This window comes from Pseudopodoces humilis, chromosome 7 (assembly GCF_049639895.1).
Source record: "Pseudopodoces humilis isolate 2021_Gansu_Grassland_sample_001 chromosome 7, ASM4963989v1, whole genome shotgun sequence".
In the NCBI taxonomy this organism is placed as follows: Eukaryota; Metazoa; Chordata; class Aves; order Passeriformes; family Paridae; genus Pseudopodoces; species Pseudopodoces humilis.
This window is the reverse complement of record NC_142206.1, coordinates 34,042,839-34,066,251: the sequence shown is the minus strand read 5'-3', so window position 1 is coordinate 34,066,251 and position 23,413 is coordinate 34,042,839. Positions and strand designations below refer to the sequence as shown.

At 36.6% G+C, this 23,413-nt stretch overlaps 1 protein-coding gene across 7 annotated transcripts in view; it reads left to right on the top strand.

Annotated features, from left to right (window-relative positions):
• The window catches only part of STXBP6 (syntaxin binding protein 6), a 99,165-nt gene that overhangs the window by 52,064 nt on the left and 23,688 nt on the right, over positions 1 to 23,413 (top strand). For 5 of the 7 annotated variants that reach the window (XM_005520321.3, XM_088058321.1, XM_088058318.1 and 2 more), the window contains exons 3-4: positions 21,129 to 21,259; positions 23,075 to 23,240. In XM_005520321.3, coding sequence (XP_005520378.1) covers positions 21,129 to 21,259; positions 23,075 to 23,240 — 297 coding nt within the window. Of the gene's footprint in view, positions 1 to 20,955; positions 21,260 to 23,074; positions 23,241 to 23,413 lie in introns of all 7 variants that reach the window. The other 2 variants (XM_088058322.1, XM_088058323.1) reach the window with 2 other exon arrangements.

The window sequence follows — 23,413 nt, the reverse complement described above, 5'->3', positions numbered from 1 at the left end:
TTTTTTCATAAGATGCTTTAGCTCGAGTAGTGTGACATGTTAATAACACAGTTTGTCAAACATCTTCATGTATACAGAAAATAGATACAAGAAATGAAAATCCTTTGAGCTGTAAAATGCTGCCTAAGCAGACAATATAATTTAAATCATAATAGGAATGCATCAGTTTGTGGGTTGATATTAAAATTGTTTTCCTAACTATAGAAATGTTTTTTTAAAGCATGGGGTTTGTTTCATTTTGAGCACATTACAAACATCTCAAGAATTGGATGGAATGGATATTCAGAAAATTCTGAGAACTTAATATAGGCACATGCAACTTTATCAAGCTATTTCGTGACTATGTGCTTTATCTGTCAAAGCAATCTGACTCAGAGTACACATAGAATTTCCTAGAATAGGAATAACTTGACTGACATGTCCTTTATTTTAAGGTGTTATTTTTACTGAACCAGTAGTTTCATAATCTAGTTATCAATATTCTAGAAACAAAGGCAGTTACCACCAAGTTGCTAAGTGTCTATACGCTTGCATAAGGCATAATTAGTATTATAAAGAAAAGGGGGGTGGTAGGCTGCCCACTTGTGATGTTTCCAGTATAAATCTAAGAATTCTTGTCTAACTTCTCAGGTTCATTCTTTGACACCAATGCGGCTGTGATTTATACAGAATTTAGTTTTATCTTACTGAATTGTGAGTACCAAAAGATAGGTTACAAAAAGCCTCAAATCATAATGTAGTTGATTGTGGGGTTGCCCTTCCACAAGGTGTGGTACTTCCTTATTACCCTAAATGTAGGCTAGTGCCTAGTTTTATTTTTTAAAGCAAGCAGAAGCAGGATCTTTATGAGGTGCAGATGTCTGGAAATGTCAGGGACAGCTGATGCCATACTGTGCAGGTGTGCTCAGTACAGTGTGCAGCCTGCATCATAAGGGGGCAGCTGTGTAATTCTCTCTGCTCACACCTCCTCTCTGGCCACATATTTTTAAGCATAGAATCATCAGCCACAGGTGAGTGAGGCTCAGAACCTCTGGGGCACATGTTCATAGATTAGGTATTTTAGCTTTTGGTAGTCACTGTATTGAAATGAAATCTGGATTAAGGGACTAACCAGCGTAAATTAATATGTGCCACAAAGAAAATCATTCACTGGAAATGATGATGACTGCAGACATCCAAAATGTGATTAAGCAAGGTGTCAAGATACTATTTCTGGATATTTCAAATGCCATGAGGATCTGCAGGAGTTTCTTCACCAGCATAATACAGTATGAAAAGAATGAACAGTAGAAATAGTGGCAGTAATAAATGAGCTTGCGTTCCTTTCAGTGTTGACACTAATGAATTGAACAAGCAAACTGAGGCATGTGAAAAAGGAGGTTGATCTACTAAACTGATGTTTATCAATAGATGCAAACCATGTGTTGGTAAGGCATAGAATGTGGAAGGGGTCATAATATTTGAGTGGGAAAAGGTTTTTCTTATGGACATCTCTAAAGAATTGTGTGTACTTTGAAAGGAAATGCAGAGTGATGTCATGTTAGCCCTTTTCATGTGTGCAGCTTTGGGATTGTTTTGTTGCTCTGAAGTGCAGAGAATGTTTCAAAATTACTTTGTCTTCCCCATATTTTGGGTTGTACCAGTAAAAGCTGGATGTACAATTTATTATACTTGTGTAATTTGCAAAACCTCAGTCTATGGATTGGCATTGTCATAATGCAGTAATAAAGTTTAATGGTTTTCTGCTTATGCATTGTTGGTGGTTTTTTAACTCTACAGGGTCATTCATATGGTAATCAGTCTTGGCTGTGTCTTGTTTATATTATATATTCTATAGGATCTCTGTGGGGTAGCATTTGTGTAACCTTTCAAGATGCTTATGTTATTGAATCCTTTTTATTATATATTCATTACAGAATGATAAATAAAAATAGGTTTAATGACAATGGTAAGAGAAATCTACTGCAGTCTGGGATATTACAGATGCAATTTGTATAGTTTTGTGCTTCATTTTGTGTTCAGTTCTAAAGCTCATAATCTTTAATACACCAAGAATCTGCTATGAAATTGCTGTATAGTTTATTAAATGAAATTTATGGCCTGCCTTCATAGGATGAAAGAATGAGTGAAGTCTGGGATTCTTAACTGATTAGTATACTGTGTTGGTAAAGGAAAGCCCTGAGATACTAATCTGAGAGGAGTGGTAGTATATACAGTCTACGATTCTGGTTTGAAAATAATATGTTAAAAAATCTAATTATCTTTAATACTTAGGGTTTAAGGATTTCTTGCTTCTGTTCATGGAAGATGTTAAAAATACAAGATCTACCCGTCCTGCAAAACACTGCCTAAAATACTGTACATTTTATAATTTCTCAAGATACAACCCCTTCTGAGACTTGTTCAACGCAGAAGTTGATCTGAACTGTGTATGTGGAGGGTTAAGGAATTACAGGAACTTGAAGTAGATGTTGAGATGGCTGACTTTTCTCAAACAGCTACAAGCAGGGATGGAGAGTAACTCAGCCAAGTGTCAGTATGTTGCTACTTCGGGTGCTTGAACTAGCTAATGCTCTTATTCCAGGCCATGGGCTTTTGAATCCATGTTTACTTGCTTCATTGAGAGAAGTACGTGCAACTCTGATAGCTCTTTATCTTTCTCAGTGAAGTAGTACTTGAGTGAGATTTTTGTAGTATTGAGGAGGACTCCAGGCATTCTTAAACAGAATTTGTGTGTTTATACATGGAAATTTCTAGACCGATACGTATGAAAGAGCACACATTGGTGTTTCTCAGGATCCTGCTATGTAGCTCAAATTCCTAGTCTCACCAGTGCAACAAATGCTGTGGGGGGACCTGCAAGTGTTAAAAGTCTTGATCTTATGAGTAGGAAAGACATCCAGGTGGGAAAAAGGGAAGGATGTATCTGAGGAAACCTGAACACAGGGCAGGTCTGTTGCTTAGATTTGTTTTATTTTCATCTTTCTGGCAATTGATTTGGTTTATGAAGAAAATCCTGAAATCATAGCCTTATTTGATAATGTTAAAATAATTAATCTGCAATGGATCACAGATACTTAAGTTGAATTTTTTTAAAGTATACTCATATATTGTGTGTTAGGATTTGGGTATCCCGAGAAGTTGTGGATGCCCCATCCCTGGAAGTGTTCCTAGATCAGGCTGGATGGGACTTAGGGCAATCTGATCTAGCCTGCCCATCGCAGAGGGGGATGGAACTAGATGATCTTTATGGTCTCTTACAATCCAAGCCATTCTAAAATTCTGTTAACTAAGTGTGAATGGATTTGTGTTTTAATATGATTTTCCAGATTAGAGTGCTTTATCTTCTTACCCTGATTTGTAATTAAATGCATCTGCTGGATCCCCTTTAGGCATATGTGAAATACAGTATCTTAACTAGTCTTATAAAGCCATGTGTTCACATTCCTATCTGAACAGCAGTATCTCTAACAATAACCCAGACAACTTGCCTCAGCATTAATATAGGTACATTGGGTGAATTTAGTAATATATCCAGTGGTGCTTACTGTACTAGTAGTTGTAAGGTTTCAATTATCTATTTTGTGCACTTTTTTGGTAACTGTTACAGCCAAGTTCTAATTGGCAGTGCTGCTATGGGAAAGTATACTTAGTGCTCTACTGTCAGTGGTTTTGTTAAGGAGAGGTGTCTGGCTAATCCAGCAGTAAAAGATAGGTTAGATGTAAAACATGAACATTCACATGCTGTTTATTTTAATGGTATCACATTGTGCTACATTTTTTAGTGAATTGGAAAGTGGATAGGGTCCTGAGGCAAGGAGAGTTGTTCTGCAATTGCATTTATGAAAATTAAGGAATTGAGTTGCTTGATGATAGCTTCATATTTAACTGTTTGCTGAAAGTTACAGACCCCTTCTTTTAATCTCATATATTAACCTGTCATAATTTCAGAAAAAGACATTTGGTAAAATAGTTAAATTAATTAAATGTCAGAAGATAGAGTTTAAGTCATATATAGTATGTTGAAAAGTATTACAAGAAGCACAGGCCAAGAAACTGTTTTAAAGTAGTATGGTCTGTTTTCTTTATTACTGTGGTACAACTTTTGACAAGTTCCTAGCTTTTCACTCAAGTTGCTAAGTATTGGTTGTTTTTACAACCAAAAACTTTGGTTGTAAAAGAAAAAAGTTGTTTTTAAAGCTTTTTCTTTCTTGGAATAGTTCTAAGCAAGTGTTAAATCAACAGGTAGACCACAGATTGAACCAGAATTTACAAAGCATTAGAAGAAAGTCTGTCCACCAAATGCATGTTCAACTGATATTTAGTCAGCTCTTACCTGGAATAGTGGGGACTGACATAGTCCAAGTCATGAAACACAAGGAATTAGCTCAATAATGTACTGAGGAATGTGTCAGAATGAAAAAATAAACAGAACAAAGCAGAAACAAAAGCAACACAAAGTAAAAACAAGAAATACAGGTTTGGAAGGAATCTGCAAAGCAAGTCCTTCAGCATAAGTCTACTTTTATTTCTTCGGTGGCTCTTTAGGGAATTGACGTTCTCTCCCTCTCCAATGGCACTACAGTTTGTGCAGTCATATTACTGACCCAGGTCAGGAACTGATTCAGCTGAAAAATATTTTTCTTTTCCTGTGTTCATTTTCATCCTGCTCACTCTGAAGTCTGGTTCTGCTTGTGAAAGCCATGGCATGGGACGGAGTGAAAGCCAAGGCAATGGGAAGAGGCACCTGACAGCAGTATCTGATTTATGCCATGGAGGTACCAAACTTCTGACCGTGACCTCTGCTGCCTCTGCACTGTCATTCTTGTTTGCTGCTTGTACAAATCCTGTACAGATTGATTCCATGCAAAGCTGTATTTAAATTTATTGACACCAAATGGTGTCTTTATAAAAAAGATACTATGCATTTATTAAAAGTAAAAGAAAATACTGTGTGTTAATAATCAAAACAGGAACCAAGTGAAATTCGCGAGGCTGATGTACTGTGCAAGCGCTTTCCTGAGCAGCAACTAGTGGTGTTAACTTACTGCTTCTAATGTGCTTCCCCCCTTATACCAAAATAGTAATTTCCAAAGGCTCCCCTTGATGAATCAGTTACATATACTAGGATATACTCTCAGAGGATGCTGAGTGCCATCACAGCCCTTTACATGAAGGATATGTTCACAAGCAGCACAGTGCTCTCAGCAGCATAATTAACAGCTTGCAAACCAAATAAGTGTTCTAGTTCAGTCACCCAAGCCTCAGAGATGGCTAGCCCATTGTAAAGAGGATATCTGACTTAAGGCATTTATTTCTACCAGATTTATGTGAAATGTGTGATTTGTTTCCTCAAACTATTGTACTTTATTTACCAATGAACAAAGACTTACTAAGTATCAACATTGTTGATAGTCCCAAATCTTCATTTTTATATGCGTTGCAATTAACATATGTCACGTATTGCAAAAATAGATGTATAATATATGCTTGTCTTTCTAAGGGGAAATGTCGTTTCTGATTGGCAGCATCAGGTGAGTTGGGGAGAACATACGGAATCATTTTCTTGTCATATTCTAATCCTTGTGAGTATCTTATGGTGGGATATTGGTAAAGGACTGCTTCTTCCTAAAGCAGAAGTACTGCATCAGGTAGCATCCTTTTTCAATGAAGTATGATACTAATATGTGTGTTCCCATGGGTGGGAAGATGCACGGGTGACCTTCCTGCAAGGTCTTTTTAAAATGAAATTAATAACTCTTATATCTGGATAATTTGACCAGCACAGATGTGTGGAAATGTTTCTGCCTCTTTTTATGATCCTTTCTTAAATGCCTGGTATGTAGGAGTGTTGTAGCTGTGAAACATCACTAGACTGATGATGCATTTCAGCTCTCCTTAAGATAAATGGATGTGGTTTAATCATTTGCTTTAAAGTAATCTGATGTGGTTGTATTATTATATATTTGCTAGTCATATTCAATACCTGTTAATCAGAGAATGTTCCAGCCTAACTTGGCACGTAAAATACATCTGAAGCAGACATCCCTTTAAAATATAATTAAAACCTGGAGACCTTACTATTCCTATGGTATTGTCCAGTAATCTTAGAGCATTTGTAAACTACTGAGATGGTTCTTTTAAAAGTGTGTTCATCATTACTGTATTTCTTGTGCATCATGCTGCTGAGTTTGACTAGGGAGAGCAAGACATTAAGACGAAAACCTTCAAATGGATAAGGCTGCTCTGCTCCCTTCCCCTGTAATTTTACTCCTTGTATCCTTTTAGTCCAAATGCCTTTGCTTTCTTTCCATGATGTAGTTTCTATAGCTATATTCTGGATCACATTCAACTTCTTGTGTCTTTGCAATTATACCACATTCAGTAAATCTCTGAAAAGGCTAAATTGACTTCTAAAGAGCCTTTTGAAGGCCTCATTACCATTATTTTTTGTCCTGACATGCTAATAGGGACACACCCCTTCACTTCTAGCACTGCCAAATTATTAAGTACTTGAATACCTGTCCCTATAGCATCTAAATTTTCTAGAGTAGTGCTCATTTCTTTTAGTATCAAATAGCATAATCTATATAACTGTGATAGAGTCAGTTTGTGGAAAACAAGAACTGGGATGCAGATGGGTTTGCTTAAGAACTGTTAAACCAGCTGATGCTGCAATGTACTGCTTGTACATAGCTGTCTCTAACAGACGAAACCTTTTTTAGATTCATAGGTAATCTTGTGGATTTAAGATTTTAGTTCATGTAAGAGAAAACCATTTCAATTTTCTCAAGCTTGGGTGGACAGAAGTGTTCAGTGAGCATCTCTTGCTGATGCCACAGGAGATTTTGCAGGAAGCATTATGAACAGCTCTTGCAATAGTTAGACAAATCAAATGGTAGGTACTTATTACTGTGTCCCAGTGGTTCTCAGGTATTCTCTTGTCCCATTTGCTGTTTCCCTAACAGGGACTTAAGTTTTGAAAGATAAGTTGTTGCTTCTTGAAAAACAAGTGACAGAAAAAATGCCAAGTAAGGAAGAACTCAAGAAGGGTGGTGTAATGATTTCAGTATGTAATTTTAATTAATTTTTTTGAGTTCTCAAATGATTGTGTGAAAAGATGGAATGAAGAATTAAACCTCTTAAAGCAAGGGGTCCTATCCTTCATCTTTTATTTGTGTATTTCAGGGTGAAGCACAACAACTTTGGTTTTAGTAGGGCATCTTACCTAGCAGCAGAATGCTGGTCTGAGTGAGTGTAAGCTGAAACGGCTGTACTTGCCATGGGTCACTAACTGGGAATAGCTACCAGATGGAGAAGGTAGTGGAAATCAGTATTTTTGAAACAGTGAAAGTTTCTCATTAGGAGAATTAGCCTGTAGGGTTGGCAGTGGGTTTTTTTTCTCCCTTCCCCCACCCCCCCTTTTTAAGGTCTAACTGCTGTTATTAATGTATACTTAAATAAGTAAGCTCATGAATATTGATAATTTTTTAAAATGTGTGTTTCTAGGAAATTTCTCTTAAATTTCACTCATGTAAGACCAACTTGTGTGATGTGATAGCTTTATTGCAACAGTCTTGGGATTTGGAAATATCCAACTGATTTTCTGACCTTCATTGGGAGACAGGGTTAGACCTGCAGAAGTTATTATAGCTGTCGACAATATGCTCTTATTGTAAATTCTTCAAAGCTGTGAAAGCAAGTCTTCAGAGTGTGAAGCAAACCCTGTGTGTTTTTTTAAGCACACAGTTTTTAGCATTTTTGTTTCAAGCAATTAAAAATTTCAATTGTGTTCGCAGCTTATAACTAATCTGAAATTTGTTTATTCAGTAAGGTTCTAGGATGCAAAAGGAAGCAAAATAAAGGGTTGTTGAATAGGTTTGTCTTTGCGGGGACTAATTTATGATTTTTTTTATTTTTTTTTTTTCTCCTATGGAAAAAGAAAAAATGCTTTTCCCCCTCTCTAACAGAAATTCTTCAGCAACCGTTCTGTTTAAATTTTTTTGTTTCTAAGGAATTCAGTAAATAGTATGTGTTTTCTAGAAGGAAAAGGTCTGGAAGTGCACTGTATTTTCTTGGTGGGTAGAGAACAGAGAAACCAGCTATAAAAGCACCACATTTGGCTTGCTTTGAATTACCTGTGTCTCCTTAAGATGTATGCTTATCTGAAAGATAACATTAAATGATTCGTTGTTTTTAGCTTATTTGTACGAAAAATTGATTCCTAGCATTGAGAGAGCCAACCACAAAATATAAAACTTAATAATAAAATAGGTCTTGATGCAACATGGTTAGCTCTGCCAGTCTGAACAAATCAAAGCAGCTATTTATTACTGAAGCAGGACACAGCTTGATACTGCATGGATGAAATTGTCCTCAATTTATACAAACAAAAAATATTAGCCTTAGGCCATGTGGATAAGACAGTGGCCTGCAGCTGTTTTCTGCTGAAACATTGGGCAGAGACATGAAGCTCTGATCCAGTTATCTCTGGATGTCTGGGCCTGGCCGACTGGGAAATGGTGCGGAAGAGAACTATTAGGAGAAAATAGATTGTGACAAAGCTCCTTGTCTGTTCTTGTTTTATCTTGACTTAAGAAGATTGTCATACCGTTGTCTCAGTGCTGTGATAGGAAAGGGAAATGTTACACATCAGAGCGGTGCGGACAGTAGCGGTGCATGGTGTGTAATACAAATGTGCGGCTCTAAGCATGGAGAAACGGTGATAGATGGGCTGCAGCCCTGGATCTCCCAGCCCCACTTCCTGAAACCTCATAGAGCTTAGCTCAGTAAAGTAAATAACCTTTGATTTGAAATGAGACTTCACTTGCTCTTACCAGTTGTGCTTTAGACTTGTACAGTGCTCTTTTCACTGCTCAGCATTTTCCTTTAGCCACGTTGAGTCAATCTTTGTCAAATGATGATTATTTAATCTTCTCTCAGTTTCAGGTTTCTTTCTTTTTTAGCATTGCATAATATATTCTGTTGAAATGGTCAGTGATTCCTTTTAAAATTGATGATAGCACAATCTTCACAAACCTTTTGATTAATTTATTTGGTTTAGTATTTCTGGTTTTGCTTCTAAGCTTGAACTTTTTAAGCAGAGCTGTATGGATTTGTTGCTGTGGTACCAATAATGCCAATAATGTCTTTTTCTTGGCTGTAACTGTGCAGTGGGAGAAAGCTATTTGCAGCAAATTTACAAGCTAGGAGGCTTAGAGTAATAGATTTTATTAATACTGTGTATTAAAGGACACAAAAATCAAGCAAATTCTCTACTATACATAAAACATCAAAAGAGACAGAGGAACTTTTCTTTCAGAATGGGGATTTTCTGTATTAGAGTTATATAAAGCAGAGAATAAGAAAAATACTCCCAAGAAGTCATAACCAGCTGACGAAAACCCACTGTTTACAAAGGCAACTGCAAATACAAAAATGCATGTAAGTTGCATAGTAATAAATTTCATACAAGAAAAATAGCAATTGTTTTGTATATGTTGAAAATCCAGGTGTTAGTCCTAGTGTTTGGAGATTCTTCTGTTTCCCCCAATATTGAATTGGGGGAAGAGAAAAAACACGTATTCTGGTAGAAATACTGTGGGTTTTTTTTTACTTTATTCACATACCTTAATGCGCTTGCAGTTTTTACAGAGTGGTCAGCACAGTAAAAATGACTGACATAAATGTTAAGGAAATAGAATTTGATCAGAAGTAAATGCTGACACCAAGTAAAAGTGCAGTTAAGTTGAGTAACAGAATTATTTCTGAGTAGTATGTAATTTCTATGTATTTTTAGAGTCCATTCAAGCTCTCACTATAAGCTTATGGAAAAAAATTACTTAAATTGAAAATTGTAAATCAAATTTAATTTGAAAATCTGTTCAGTGCTAGGCCCTTAAACATTATGTTTGGCATTACATAATTGGTCTGATTTTAAGTGTTAGACCATGAGCTTTCAGTAATTAAGTAATGCTGAAGTAAAATATTGGCAAGGGTAAAAATTATGTAAAACACTGAAAGACAATGTCTGTAGCTCACTATTCTGCATTACTGCAGTAAATTGGTTTGTAAAAGAATTTATGAATACCTGAGTAGATCTAGTATCACTCACTTGCATGGGAAGAGAGTCATGTAGCACAGCTTTCACTGTCCTTGTAGGCAGATGGGGTAATTTGTATAGGACAGGTGGACTACGAGGTGAGGGGAAGAGCTGAGAGGACCACAGGGCTCAAAGGTGTGATTCTGTGTCTGCTCATTGTCTTAATGGGATGGCTGCTGATCCTGGAGCCAGTCCAGTTCATGTCCCTTACCATTACTAGGATAGCAGAATGTGCTGTGTCCCTCGGGTTTGCAGGTGATTGGTGACCAAATTGGTGGGGAGGGATGTAGGATTTTAATAAGATGGCTCTAGATGTGGGAATGGGGCAACAGGAAGGGCCTTTGTGTTGTTTGGCCAATACAACCTGTGCGAAATCTTGCACCTGGGCTGGACTAATCCACTGCTTGGGGTGGAGGGCTGCCTGTCAAGTCTGGAGAGGACAGGGAAAAAATCACCACAGAAAAGTGAAAGTTCTTAATTTGGTTTACTATCTTTTGCAATTAAGCAACCTGACTGAATGATAATGTTTGCCCCACTTTGAGCAGGGGTTTGACTAGGTGACCTCTAGAGGTCAGATTCACTTCTGTGATTCTGAATTGTATAAATGAGCAGGCAGCTATGGAAGAACTCTGGCATGTTTTGACAAAGTAATTCCAGTCTGTCATGAAATCAGGAATGTTTTGGTTATCTGAGTATTGTGCACAGGCTTCTTTAAAGCTTCATGATGGAATTGGTACAAGCAGCAAAACCTTTCCTAGAGAAAGAGCAGAATATTAGATTCAGATTAAATCTCTGTCAACAAGCTGGGTGCTTTCAAAGACTGTCACAAATACTAGTGGACATTTTTTTCCTGAAGATTGAGTTTGGATATCTCTCTTAGTCCTGAATTGGCTTTGCTCTGAATGACAAGTACAATACATAAGAGCTAGGATGCTGAAAAATGCAAGACATCTCGTGAGAGATGAAAGGTTCTATCAGAAAAAACATACAAACAAAAAAACTAACTTGGTTTTATACTTGCTCCAGATAAGTATTGCCAAAAGTATCTCTGCTCAATCATAAATTAGTTGGTTATCTTTTCCAAAATCTAGCAGTCCAAAATTTAGCAAGATTGGAACATTATTATACTGTGAGAGAAATTGCATTTGATTTTAACTTTCCAGAGTAATTTCCAAGAGGAAATCTCACAGTCAAGTCTTAATTATTAAACTTGGTATTTGAATATTACTTCGCTTTTCAGTGGTGGATGTCACATGTTAGTTCTGGAACAGTTGGATGGACATGGTTTTATTTGGCTTGTTTCTGTATCCTGGTGTAGAATGGGTGGACCTGATGTGTTCTGCTTTAGGTTAAGAGTGGCAACAGATTTATGAAAGTGAACACAGATTGCCTCTTTTTTCTCATGATTTAGGCAGCAAGTATGCTGAGCCTTCTCAAGAGATTGTGGTAGATACAAGAAGCAGCCTTAGGTAGATACAAGAAGCAGTTTAAGGTCTTCCATTTTAAACAAATCAGAATAATTATTTTCATCTGGTCTTGTTTAAACCTTCTAGTGTCTGGCTGGAAGAAATCAAATGCATTTTCCATATCAAGTGTGTTTCCAGAATTTCTTGTAAAACATGTAGCATGGTATATGTTATCCACCCTGTGACCTCCAGTGCACTGCAAAGGACTGAAAAAAGTCAGTCACGAGACAGTACAATGTCATGAGACAAAAAAGCTGCAATGTCAGATTTAATTTTTCAGGTTGTGCATGCCTTTAGATCTGCTTGTGTTTAGAGTTCATTAATTTAAATATATAGTTTTAGAAATCCTGTTGATATTTTTGGTGGGTTTTTTCACATTTTAACAGTCTTGCCAGATAGTGAATTTGCCTTATTGTATGCTGGTCTGCACCTCAGTTTCTACTAGAAGAAAGCTGAAAATTAGTTAGAAGGGTTAAGTACAGGGAGATGTAATAAGCAGTTCATCCAGTGTAAAATACACCCCTCTGATTGCATTTTTAAATGAATACATAGTGACAGTAGTAGGAACAAACCTTCAAGGTGTTACAGTGCTGCTTGTAGTATCAGTTCTCTCTATGCTCAGATTGTTGGCAATTTTTCAGCATTTCTTCGTACCCAGACTCTTCTTAGGGCCTTTTTTTATTTATTTGACCCCTCCCCCCTTGAAAGTGATTCTGCTGTATTTCTCCCAGTTTGGAGGATTATCTGTTCTCCAGATGCTAATATGGTTTAGGGATTTTTTTTTTTTTTTTTTCACTATTGCAACGTTGTATTTTTCCTCTCCAGATATATGGAAGAGCTTTTTTTAAATTTGACTGCAGTAGTACTAATGTTCCCTGTCGAACCGCCCACCAAGACAGCAGGCAGCTCCATCCACTATAGATCTTGTACCAGCATTCACATCATGGCTGGGAGCTAAGGGGCATGTCTGGTGTTTCAGGTTCAAACTGCTGGGTGTCCTAGACAGTGAAACTGCTTTAAGTATTTGAGATTATACATCTCTCTGATCCAGACTTGCTATATATTTTATGCCTGCTCTCTGGGTGGGTTTTTTCTCCTTTCACAGTCTTTCAGACCGTTGCATTTATCTGCTTCAGAATATCTTTAGTCTTAACCTTTCGAATGTAGGAGAAATCCGGATCTGAGGAACAGCTCTTTTTTTTTTCCCTTCCACCTGTTTTTAAATTGGCTATAAATATAAATGTATTACTAATACACAAAATCTGCAAAAGAAAATAATTGGTTTTTTGCCTCTGAAGGGCTGTTATTAGTGTACTAGTATGTCTAGGAACACTATGGATATTGCTTTAAAAAAAGTATTCTTCCCTCAGTGTAAGTTTCCTTTACATTATCCTTTGTGTACTGTCAACTCATTTATACTTTCACTGGCTGTTTTCTGGTAGGAAATTGGTCCAATACAGTCAGGCAAAATACACACTTTCAAATAATTTGTGATTTCAAATATGTGCAGATAAAATCCTATTGTGTGTGTACTTTAAAACAAAAAAACAGACATGGATTTATTTCTGGCTTTCTGGCAGTTTTTTGTTTCAGATTGGTTTTTTTTTTGGTAATTGGTACTTGGTAAAGTGAAATTGGAATGTACATCTGTAGTAGTAGCCTGTATTGCTGGCATTTACAGATAATGGACAAAATTAGTTTAGTCTGCACAGACTTTTTAAATAACACTTCAGTATTGACCTGGAACCCAAACTAAAACCTTAAAATTGTTCCAAACTGAAATTTATTTTCTCTTTTGGCTTCATATCACATTTCACCTGTACCTTTAGGTACCTCCCCACTGATATATTTCTGGGGTGTTTATTGTCTTGGGGCTGTGTGTTTGTGTGCATTTCAATTTCTACATAGCCTTAAGTGGTCGGAGTCTTGACAGACTTTTTTAGTTGTTTATATTGAGATTTAAATGTTTTCATACCACATGTGTATATGAAGGGTTCTCTAGAACTCATTCCAGCAGTCTGAGTTGTATGTGTATGGAATAATTTGCCCACTGCTGTTCAGACTTAGGCCAGTGTATAGTAAATTCTGGAGATTTTGTCTTCAATAGCTGTAATAGTTCTTTCTTGCATCTGCCCATAGAAAATACTAATTTTTAGTAGCAGTCTCATCTGCTGTATTTTAGGTCATTGATTCAGTGCAAAATCAAGAAAAACACAGTTCGCTAAGCAACTTTAAAAGCTCCAGTAAACCCTCTACCCTGTCACAACAGGATTCTTTTACAATATAGGATGTTAAAAGTCGTTGACCAGTTTGTTTCAGAACCTGAAGCCTCTCAAGTTATCTCAGCAAGCTTAGAAATGGAGCACTATTGGTTAAATACCATGTTCTTTGTATGAGTTACTGAGTAACAAATTCAGGCTTTAATTTTCCAGAGCCGCTTCCTGCCTCTCAGGACACTTGCTGTGAAGTTCAAACATTGTTTTCAGGCTGGTGAGGTAATTCCTAGTGTACTCTCTGCTGCAGATGCACATCTGTTAACTTGTATGGGAATTATGCCAAATTCCACTTAACTTCACAAGTACTTTTGTGGAACTGATTTTAATTGGTTCCTCACAGTTTCAGGTGCTGAAATGACCAGAATGTGATAAAAGGACAACCCACGCACATATTCACTATGGTCTGTATCTTGAACCTTGATTTTTAAGCTAAATTGAAGTGAGATTTTCTGCAGTGAGCATAAATGCTTACAAGGTGATTTTAAAGTATTGTGTTCAGCAAAGTCTCTGTAGGATGCTGCCTTCCTTTTAAGGAAAAGAGAGCAAAAAAGATTGAAGGTATGAATGATCCAGACAAATAGAGTGAACCGAAATTCTCAATCACCAAATATTCTCCAATTAAGAGACAAACCTCTATTGTGCCAGGACAAGGTGAACTACTAATATAAAATGCTCTAGGTCGGGATCAGCACGAGCTCTATTCTAATTGAGAGGTCCCTAATGAAGATTTTGGTGTCTGGGTTGTGAGAAATTTGTCATTCTTCCCTGGGACCTGGCTGGAATATGTGTTACCTTTCCTTACAGTAACCCTGCCTCAGTAGATCTGCCTGAGCACCATCCTGTCCTCTCAACTAGGTTTTAACTAAAAACATACACACAATAGATCTGCTGGTTTTGAGTAGAAAAATCTTGTGTCCTCAAATGTGACTGTGTGCAGGAAAAAGGAGGTGGGAAAAGTTTTGAAAGTTGGCTGCGTTGCAATATAAAGTAGTAAAAGGCAATTCAAACAAAACCTGGAAGTTCAGTCATCATTCTGGAAGTGAAAATGTGTTTAATAAGATTCCTTTCCAGATATTTGCAGTTAAGCAGAAGCTCTCTCTCTGGTGACAAAATGAAGTCTGCCATTCTTGCCACTGTTGCCTACATTTGTCTATATAACTGCCACTAGGAAAAGCAGTTGGCTTGATATCAGTAACTTAAACTATATGGCTGTTGTATTTGAAGAATAATTTAAACAAGATGTCAATTTAAAACTGAAAATTTTATATATTTCTATCTTTAAAATTTTGATAGAAAAGAAAGATGAGTCTTCTGTAACGGATGTGGATGATGGGGGCTTCAGGTGCTTGAATAGCCAAAATCTGGTTTTGAGGATAAATATTTACATGGTTCTGTGAAAAAGAAATATCTCTGGGGAAAAAACAAAAGGCAAGATATTCTGCTTCTAAGCAGCATTTTTTTGTTAATACAGTTATGTTGGAAGGCAAATAGGTGCTCACTTCAGGCACATAACACTTCATGGTGTCATACACATGAATAAAAAAAAAGTACTTTTTCATTGCAACTCAAAGCACTACTAAAATTTTTTTGTTTTTCTGTTTGGTTGTTTTGTTTTGTTACATTTAAAGTCACCAGAACACTTTTTTGTCTAGTCCTTTATCTTGGGAAGATACAATACATATATTAACCTGAATTTCCAGGTTAACCAATTCTTTTAATACTTGATTTTACTTTTACTATTCAACAGATAAAGATAACTTGCATGTTGAAAGAAAATTTATTACTTATATAAAACTACATTTTGAACATTGTATGAATATATGTTAATTAAGAGAGCAGCATTTCTATACATTTTTGTCCTGAAGCATGAGGCTGGCAATTTGTTATGGGCAGTGATGGAGTGCAGCTGATTTAAGCAGACAGATGATGCATACTGTTATTTGAACTGTTGGAAAGGGCTGTGGGAAAACCACTATGTGTTTAGACTTAGGAGTAGTTTGCCTCTTTTGTATCTGAAAGCTTCTCTTTTTTCCAAGTTGATGTCAAAACATTATGCTGTGCCTAAAGAAACAGAAAGAATTAATGTTTGGTTACACTGCTGTGTATTTAGGGCCACTTACATCCTCGTGTCCTATTTGGCAAGTGAAGAAGGTGGGACTGTGCTGCTTTTCCCTGCTTTCAGCTCCTTACATTCCAGATGGTGAGAAAGCAGCACTATCAAATGAAGGAAAGAGGAAATATGGGCAAAAAATAGGAGATGTCATTCTGAGAAGTCAGGCCTCGACTTATGAGCATTTTGACACCTGGCAAGACTTGACCAGCAAGCGGGAATTTAAACCTGCCCCAGTTTTAGCTGGTCTTGTTTATTTTCAGTGAGGCTAGCTGTCTTTTTCTGCAAACGTATCCTTTCTTCTCCCTGTACCTAAAAAAAAATTAATCCTGGAAGTGGCAACATAGGTCTTGAGTTCGTTTTACCACCGTCTTCTCAGAGCATCCCTTTGTAATATAGAAAATAGAGGTCTAAGAAGTGTGGCAGGTGTGCAGTAGGTAATAGTTGGACAATCGCAGTGGGAAGGCTCAAAGTTCTAGAATTAATTCAGGCTTCACATTAAATCAGTATTAGTTGAAACTGTTCTGAGAACGTGAAACACTACAAGTTTTGGTGCCCAAACTCAAAGCTGGTATTGATAGGTAGCAAAGCTCACAACCATCATGGAAAGCAGACTGGAAGTAGTTTTCCTAAAATTCATATGATATGCTAAGTTTCATGTATCTGGATCTTATTCCTCACTAAGTCAGAATGCACCTGTTTGTTCCATCTTAGTTCTCAGCTTCTACAATTTTTCTGGTTGTAGGAAAGTTACTCTAGGAAAATCTGGAAGTTGCTTGTTGGACCATGTCACCTGAACAGTAGTAGCTTGAACTACCTTTCAACCTTGTAGAACAGAGTAATACAAACTTCTACTATCATAAGGGTTATGGGGATGTGTTATTTAGTGTCCTTTCCCCTGCCTAGTCTTCATTTTTTTGCTTTGGGAAGAAAACAGGGAGGGTAAGATTTTGAAATGTGAAAAGCTTCTTATGTTGGAGGAATTGAAGTAGATCATCTTTTATCTCGTGTATCATTTTAAATTAAAAATCATTTTGTCATCATTTATCTCACGTATTTTGTCCACACTGCTACAGCTTCTTATTTTGAAGGCATGGTGTTACAGTTTTAAAAAAAGGCAAAGCAAGCAAAAAACCCACTTAAAATTGAAGTATAACTTACATTGGTTTTTATTAAGATAGATAATGATTATGTAAGATCTTAGCAAAAATACATAAATGATTTGTCAATGAGCAAGTGTCTCTAGATGTATGCAATTACTTCCACATTTTTTTAGAAAATAGTTTTTACATGTTTGCAAGATAACTCCCACTCAGTGGCTGGGGAAGTGCTTTAGCTTTTTAAGCAACATAATGAGCAGCTAGTGAGGATGGTTTTCTGGGCTGCCAAAGGATTTCTCAGAGTTGCGGTGGCTGCCATATCACTGTCGAGCTGTCATGGATAAGTGATGGCTTTAAAGCGTGTTTGGTGGGTTCATGAGTGGCTGGGTTTTTGAATGCTATAGAAATGCTAGCTGTTCCCTAAAATACTAAGACACAAAAGGTGAAATGCAACCAAGATCTCTTTGGCTGTGCACAGTAATCATGAGTGTGTGATGTAAAGGAGGAACTGCTGTTTTCCCAAGAGGATTGTATCATTTAGCTTAAGACTGAGTTTCTGCCTAAGGTGATGACATACCCAAGATCCTTGTAGGTTCCTTCATAGAAGAGTAGCCCTCTTGGCCTCTCCCAGAATTACGTGGTTGATGATACAGGAACAATCATCTAATCAAGATGCCTTTTATAGTTCATCACTAATAGGTATTTTCAGGAGTTGATGAAGTTTGGAAATGTAATGTGAATCTTTCACTGTAGTACAGAGCACGAATGGTTCCAAATGAAGACAAAGCTGCTGTTCATTGATTATTAAAAGTGCTGTATGGAGAAGTTTGGAGAAGTAGGTTTTGGTTATGTCAAATGACCCAGTTTATGGAGATGCTGACATTAGACATTTAGTGTGTAAGTATCATCTGTAAAATTGGTGTTCTCACCTTGAAAGATGTAATGTCCACTGTTTTCAGGAGCACTTGAATGTATGTCGTGTGGAACAATAAGAAGCTTGCTTAAAGTTTAAGACTAGAAATTTCATGATTGGTTATCCATGAGACTCTGAGGGGGAAAACAAGTGTTTGATCACATAATCTGTCTAGTGCTTCCTAGTGTCAAACCCTTTGTTTTGCAGAGCTGCTAGTGTTATTTTTATGTGTGACTAACATATAGTGTGCACAATTTTTTTTCTTTTTAATGCATAACTCATTTAGCAGTAGATCATTGCCCATTTTGCATGGAAAGAGAATAATCCACAGGCCACAAAAGCTGAGCCACTGTTGAACAGCTTTTGATTAGTACTGCTTTGTAGACGATCTGAAACTTGGTCTAGTAGAATGCTGTAAAGAGTTTCAAAGCAATCACTGGAGTTGACAAAAAAGACATGAATACATACAAAGATTAAATTTAGAGAAGATAGGCACATAAACTTGTACAGCTTTTGAGTTTGTTTCCCACTCAGTACTGTGTGGATTTGAAGTAGAAACAGAACCTGTGTATACCCTTTAGGTATAGCTGGGGTTTGTGACACCCCTGCTTATTGGGAGTGTTACGTTTGCATGCCTAGGCCATGGAGTAAGCAATAAATCTTTAATACTAATCTCACTTCTTAGTAATAGCAGCCTTTGCATTTCAGTAGTCATTTAGGTCTAGTTTTGCTGCTACCTTTCTGATACTACATTGATCTTCTGTGTTCTGTACCATTTGATGTAAGATTCTAAATTATTACTTCACCTGCACCAGTTTGGCTCTCAGTGCTTCCACGGTCAATGAGATTTCTGGCAAACTGTTTCCTACATTCTTGTCAATAGGCTGATCAATATACTGAGTCCATCTGTGCTTTCCATTCCAAGACAGCTTCTTGAAAACAATTATCTGCCTTGTGGAATGCTAGTATCTCTTTTTTTCTTTTTTTTCCCTACTAAAATTTCCTTGGAATTAATTTTCTGTTTATTAAGTTTAGTTCTCATAAGGGTATTTGGACTTTCACAGAACTGAAAACATCTAAATCTGAGATATTCAAAAGAGCTTTTCATGTTAATCTGCTTTTGTTAATCTATTCTAAAGTACCTTTAACATCAGGACACTGATCTGTGCATTTTTAAATTTTCATTCAGAGAACCAATATTAACTTTATAACTTCATGGAATGATAAGGTATTACATCAGTATTGACTTCCAGTTTAACTGAGTCCCTGGGCACAGAAGTGCACACAGCATGCATTTTCAGAGTGGGAAGCCTCTTACTTTTCCTAGTTATTTGGGCAAATGAAGTGCACAAAAATAAGCAAGCTTGCTGTTTAAGTCTTGATTATTTTAGAAGCTTTCTTTAACTGCCTGCATGTAAAAGCAGAGAAAAGCGACTTTTCCAATAATACTCTTATTTGGCAAACCATATGGGTAAAATTATTTTTGGAAAGAGTTTAAGTAGGAAAAAAAAAAAGATGACACATCAGCTTTAGTAGATTATGCAATACAATGATTATACAAATTATTTCTTCACAGAAAGTGGAAATGTGTTTGGGAGTGACTTAACGTGCAGCAACAGATAAGTAACGTAAATAAAATACACATTTGACTACAGGAAGTGTAAAAGATGCTTATAGAACTTCCATGGAGTTATACTGATTAAAAGAATATTTGTTTAGAGGAAACATCTAATGCACAAAGTCAGTTTTCCTGCTGTTGAAAAGTTACCCTTATTAAATACTCTTTGAAAACCCAATTTGGACTTAATGATACACTAATTTGAGCATTATATTGCCTTTTTTAATTTTTTCCAAAATCAGAGAAGTCATCTTCTTTGTGGTTTTTAACATACCTTTTGTTTATAATAAGTAATATCATTCTTATTCATGGTTGTTGTTTGTGATACCTTAATATTTGGAAGGGGAGGTGCCAAGCAAACTCTTTCCCTTAATTCTTATACCTGTGTTTTTCACAGACAATTGTCTGGATGGATGGATGGATTGATGGATTTACAGTGGAGTAGGTGCATATACTACCTGTATATGAGACTTGTGTCTCTTGACTGGCAACCAAACGTTGCAAATGTTGGTCGTGTTACACAAGCATGACCTAGATGTGCCATGTTGTGAAAAGACTGGAAAAACATTTTATTTTTTTTGATAAGCAAGATGAAATTCAGTCTAAAGTAACAGGTTTTTTTTAATAAGGTGAATATACTTACATGGTCATACGTTTGGGTTTTTTTTTCCCTTCTGTTTCCTAAATTGAGAAGATGAGAAAGAAATTATTAATACTCAGTGCTGAATATGAGAAACATAAGCAAATTAGTGAAATTTGCTTAGGGGGAAAATGGGGAAAAAAGAACAGTAAGGGAATTGATGGTGCACTTCTCCTGTGAGGAAAGTCTGAGAGAATTGGATTTGTTCAGCCTGAAGAAGAGAATGTTTTGGAATGACCTAATTGCAACCTTCCAGTACCTGAGAGCCTACAAGAGATCTGGAGGGGGACTTTTTACAAGAGCATGTAGTGATAGGACAAAGGGAAATGGCTTCACAGTGGAAGAAAGTAGATTTAGATTAGATATTAGAAAAAAAAAAATCTTTACTGGGGGGGTGGTGGGGCACTGGAACAGATTGCCTGGAGAGGTGGCTGATGCCCTGTCACTGGAGGTGTTTAGGACAGACTGGATGGAGCAACCTGGTCTAGTGACAGGTGTCCCTGACCATGTCAGGGAGATAGGAACTTGGATGATCTTTAAGGTCCCTTCCAACCCAGGCTGTTCTGTGATTCTGTGATTGTAAGAATGGAATGGAAAGACGTTTGTTGTCATTCTGGGGTTTTTTACAGGATGTTGGTAACTTAAGTTGATAATGGCTGAAGTATATCCAACTTGGACAGCTTGTTTGGCATCTTACCACCATTCTGACAATAAGGAATATGCTTTTCAGTGTAGGTTGTCCTGGAAAGAGAATACATTCTACTGTCAGAATCGGTGACATGTATTTGCTTCGTGGGACACTGTAGAAAATACACCAACAAAACAGCTACTGCTAAGTGAAGTAAACAGCATGTTCCTGAATCACAAAGCCCATTTCAGTTATATGTTTCTCTGTATGTTCAGTGACGAACAAGAAACCAGCTCAAGCATCTATTACGAAGGTGAAGCAATTTGAAGGCTCCACGTCATTTGTCAGGAGAACACAGTGGATGCTCGAGCAGCTTCGCCAGGTCAATGGTATAGACCCTAATCGGGTGAGTTTGAACAGTTTTCTAGAAGGTGAAAATTGAGCTCTTAGGTCACTGATTTGTGAACCAAGCGTTTCTTCTATTCAAAAGGCATCTGAAAATCTAAGATACAGGTTTAAGTTCAAATTCTCAAAAAATAACTTAAGTGGAATATGTGAAGTAAGTTTTAATGGGAGGAGGCTAAAACTCATTCATATGGATTTTTTCTTCTTGTCTTTACATACTTTTCTTCTTTCTCTTTTCTTTGTAAAGAGCAAAGTATGAGCCTTGTTTGCTTCAGCTTTAAGCCTCTTGGGGTCTACTTTGGCATGCAGGTGTGCTGTGAGATAGAGCAATAGGTAGAAGCAAGTACAGAAGAGGTTGCTGAGATTCAAGTTTGTGAAATCTTGTGAATCCTGCATTTTTTCTAGGACAGTCCTCTCCTCAGATATTTCAGGATTTCTCATCTTATGCTAGAAAATATAGTCCTTTATCTTCAAATCGCGAGTGAACATTGATTTAAACAAAAAACTACCTAAAATAAAACAGATCAACCCTATATTAAATACTAGTGGAATTATTCCTTTAATTTGGACTATACAGCCCACCTTGTGCTATCTCAAGATTAAGTTGTACTAAAATGTGTTAGGCTTATGAATACAATTCTCCAGAACTAAAACAGCATTATTAGAAGTTAAAAATGTGGCTCATACTATGTGCTCACAAAGTGATTTACTGTTCTTTTTAGCAAAATATTTAGCTAAATATAAATATAAATAAATATATAAAATTATATAAATATAAATAAATATAGCAAAATATTTTTTGTGAATAACTTCTTTGGTTCCTTCAAAGTTGTGCTCTGACCTAAGCGTCTTTACTATGGTGCACCAAATTCTGTCACTACCCAAGTCTTGGTTAGTACCCAAGTGCCAAGTACCAAGTCTAGTTACTACCTAAAGACGCCCTTGGCCACTGTCCTGTGAAATGCAGGGAGTGGAATTATATTTTCTGTGGGTAAAGGAGCTATGAAAACAAGCAAAATGACAAACAGGTAAGGCATAAGAGTTTTAGACCCTTTTACAGCATCTGCTATGCAGCTATGTATACCTAACAGATTGAAAGTCCTATCAAGCTCTTAAGCTTAGAAATGTTTCTTTTAAACTCATCTCCCTGTGAATTCCCAGTGTCATCAGTTAGAAAAGAACATTTACCAGATTAGAGTGCAAAACAGTGTTTCAAAAATATTAAATATATAGCACAACTTCTTGCATAAAATCCTTTTAATTTGACAGACAAATCTGTTATAAAGCTGCACTGTGATTTGTTCTGGGAGTGGCCTTTTGTTCACATTATCCTGCGTCTTTTGCAACACTTTGTGAAAATGCCTTAAATGCAATAACTAGGATTTGTTATTTACTTAGGACTTTACTTATTTGTTTGGTTGAGCATGGAGAGCAGAGCCACATCTTCTATAACATAATGTGTCCATAGATTTTGTGTTGAGAGGTATGAATGCTTGCATAATATGGAAGAGACAAATATATATCTGAAGATAGCAAAGGTTTCTTATGAGAATTTGACTTTTAATGTTTTGATATAAATTTTTGTTTTCAGATATTTTTGTTATAGCTGACTATTCCTCATTAAAAATAACAGTAGGGAAAAAACCTTCCTGCCTGTTTGGTCTTTTTCATTCAAAAATATGCAGTAATACCAGGATGGTTAATAGTTGCATAAACTTTCTGCTTTTTGCAACACAATGCATTTTAAAAAATACCTTTCTCCAAATCATTTTTAGAACTTGAATAACAGTCTGGTTTTTGTTTTTTTTTCTTCTAGGATTCCCCAGAATTTGATTTACTGTTTGAAAATGCATTTGACCAATGGGTAGCAAACACAGCTTCAGAAAAATGCACATTTTTTCAGGTTCTACATCACACTTGTCAGCGATACCTTACAGACAAGAAGCCAGAATTTATTAACTGCCAATCTAAAATTATGGGAGGTAAGTGAATCAAAGCTTAATACTTTGCAGTTGGACATGAAATGATTTGCATGTGATTTATTCAGTGGTCAGATAGGCTTGCAGCCTAACGACATCTTGAAATCATGGGTCTGAACATGCTAACTTAGCAGTAAACTTCTAGGCTTTTCAGCATTTCTCCAACAAGCACCGCT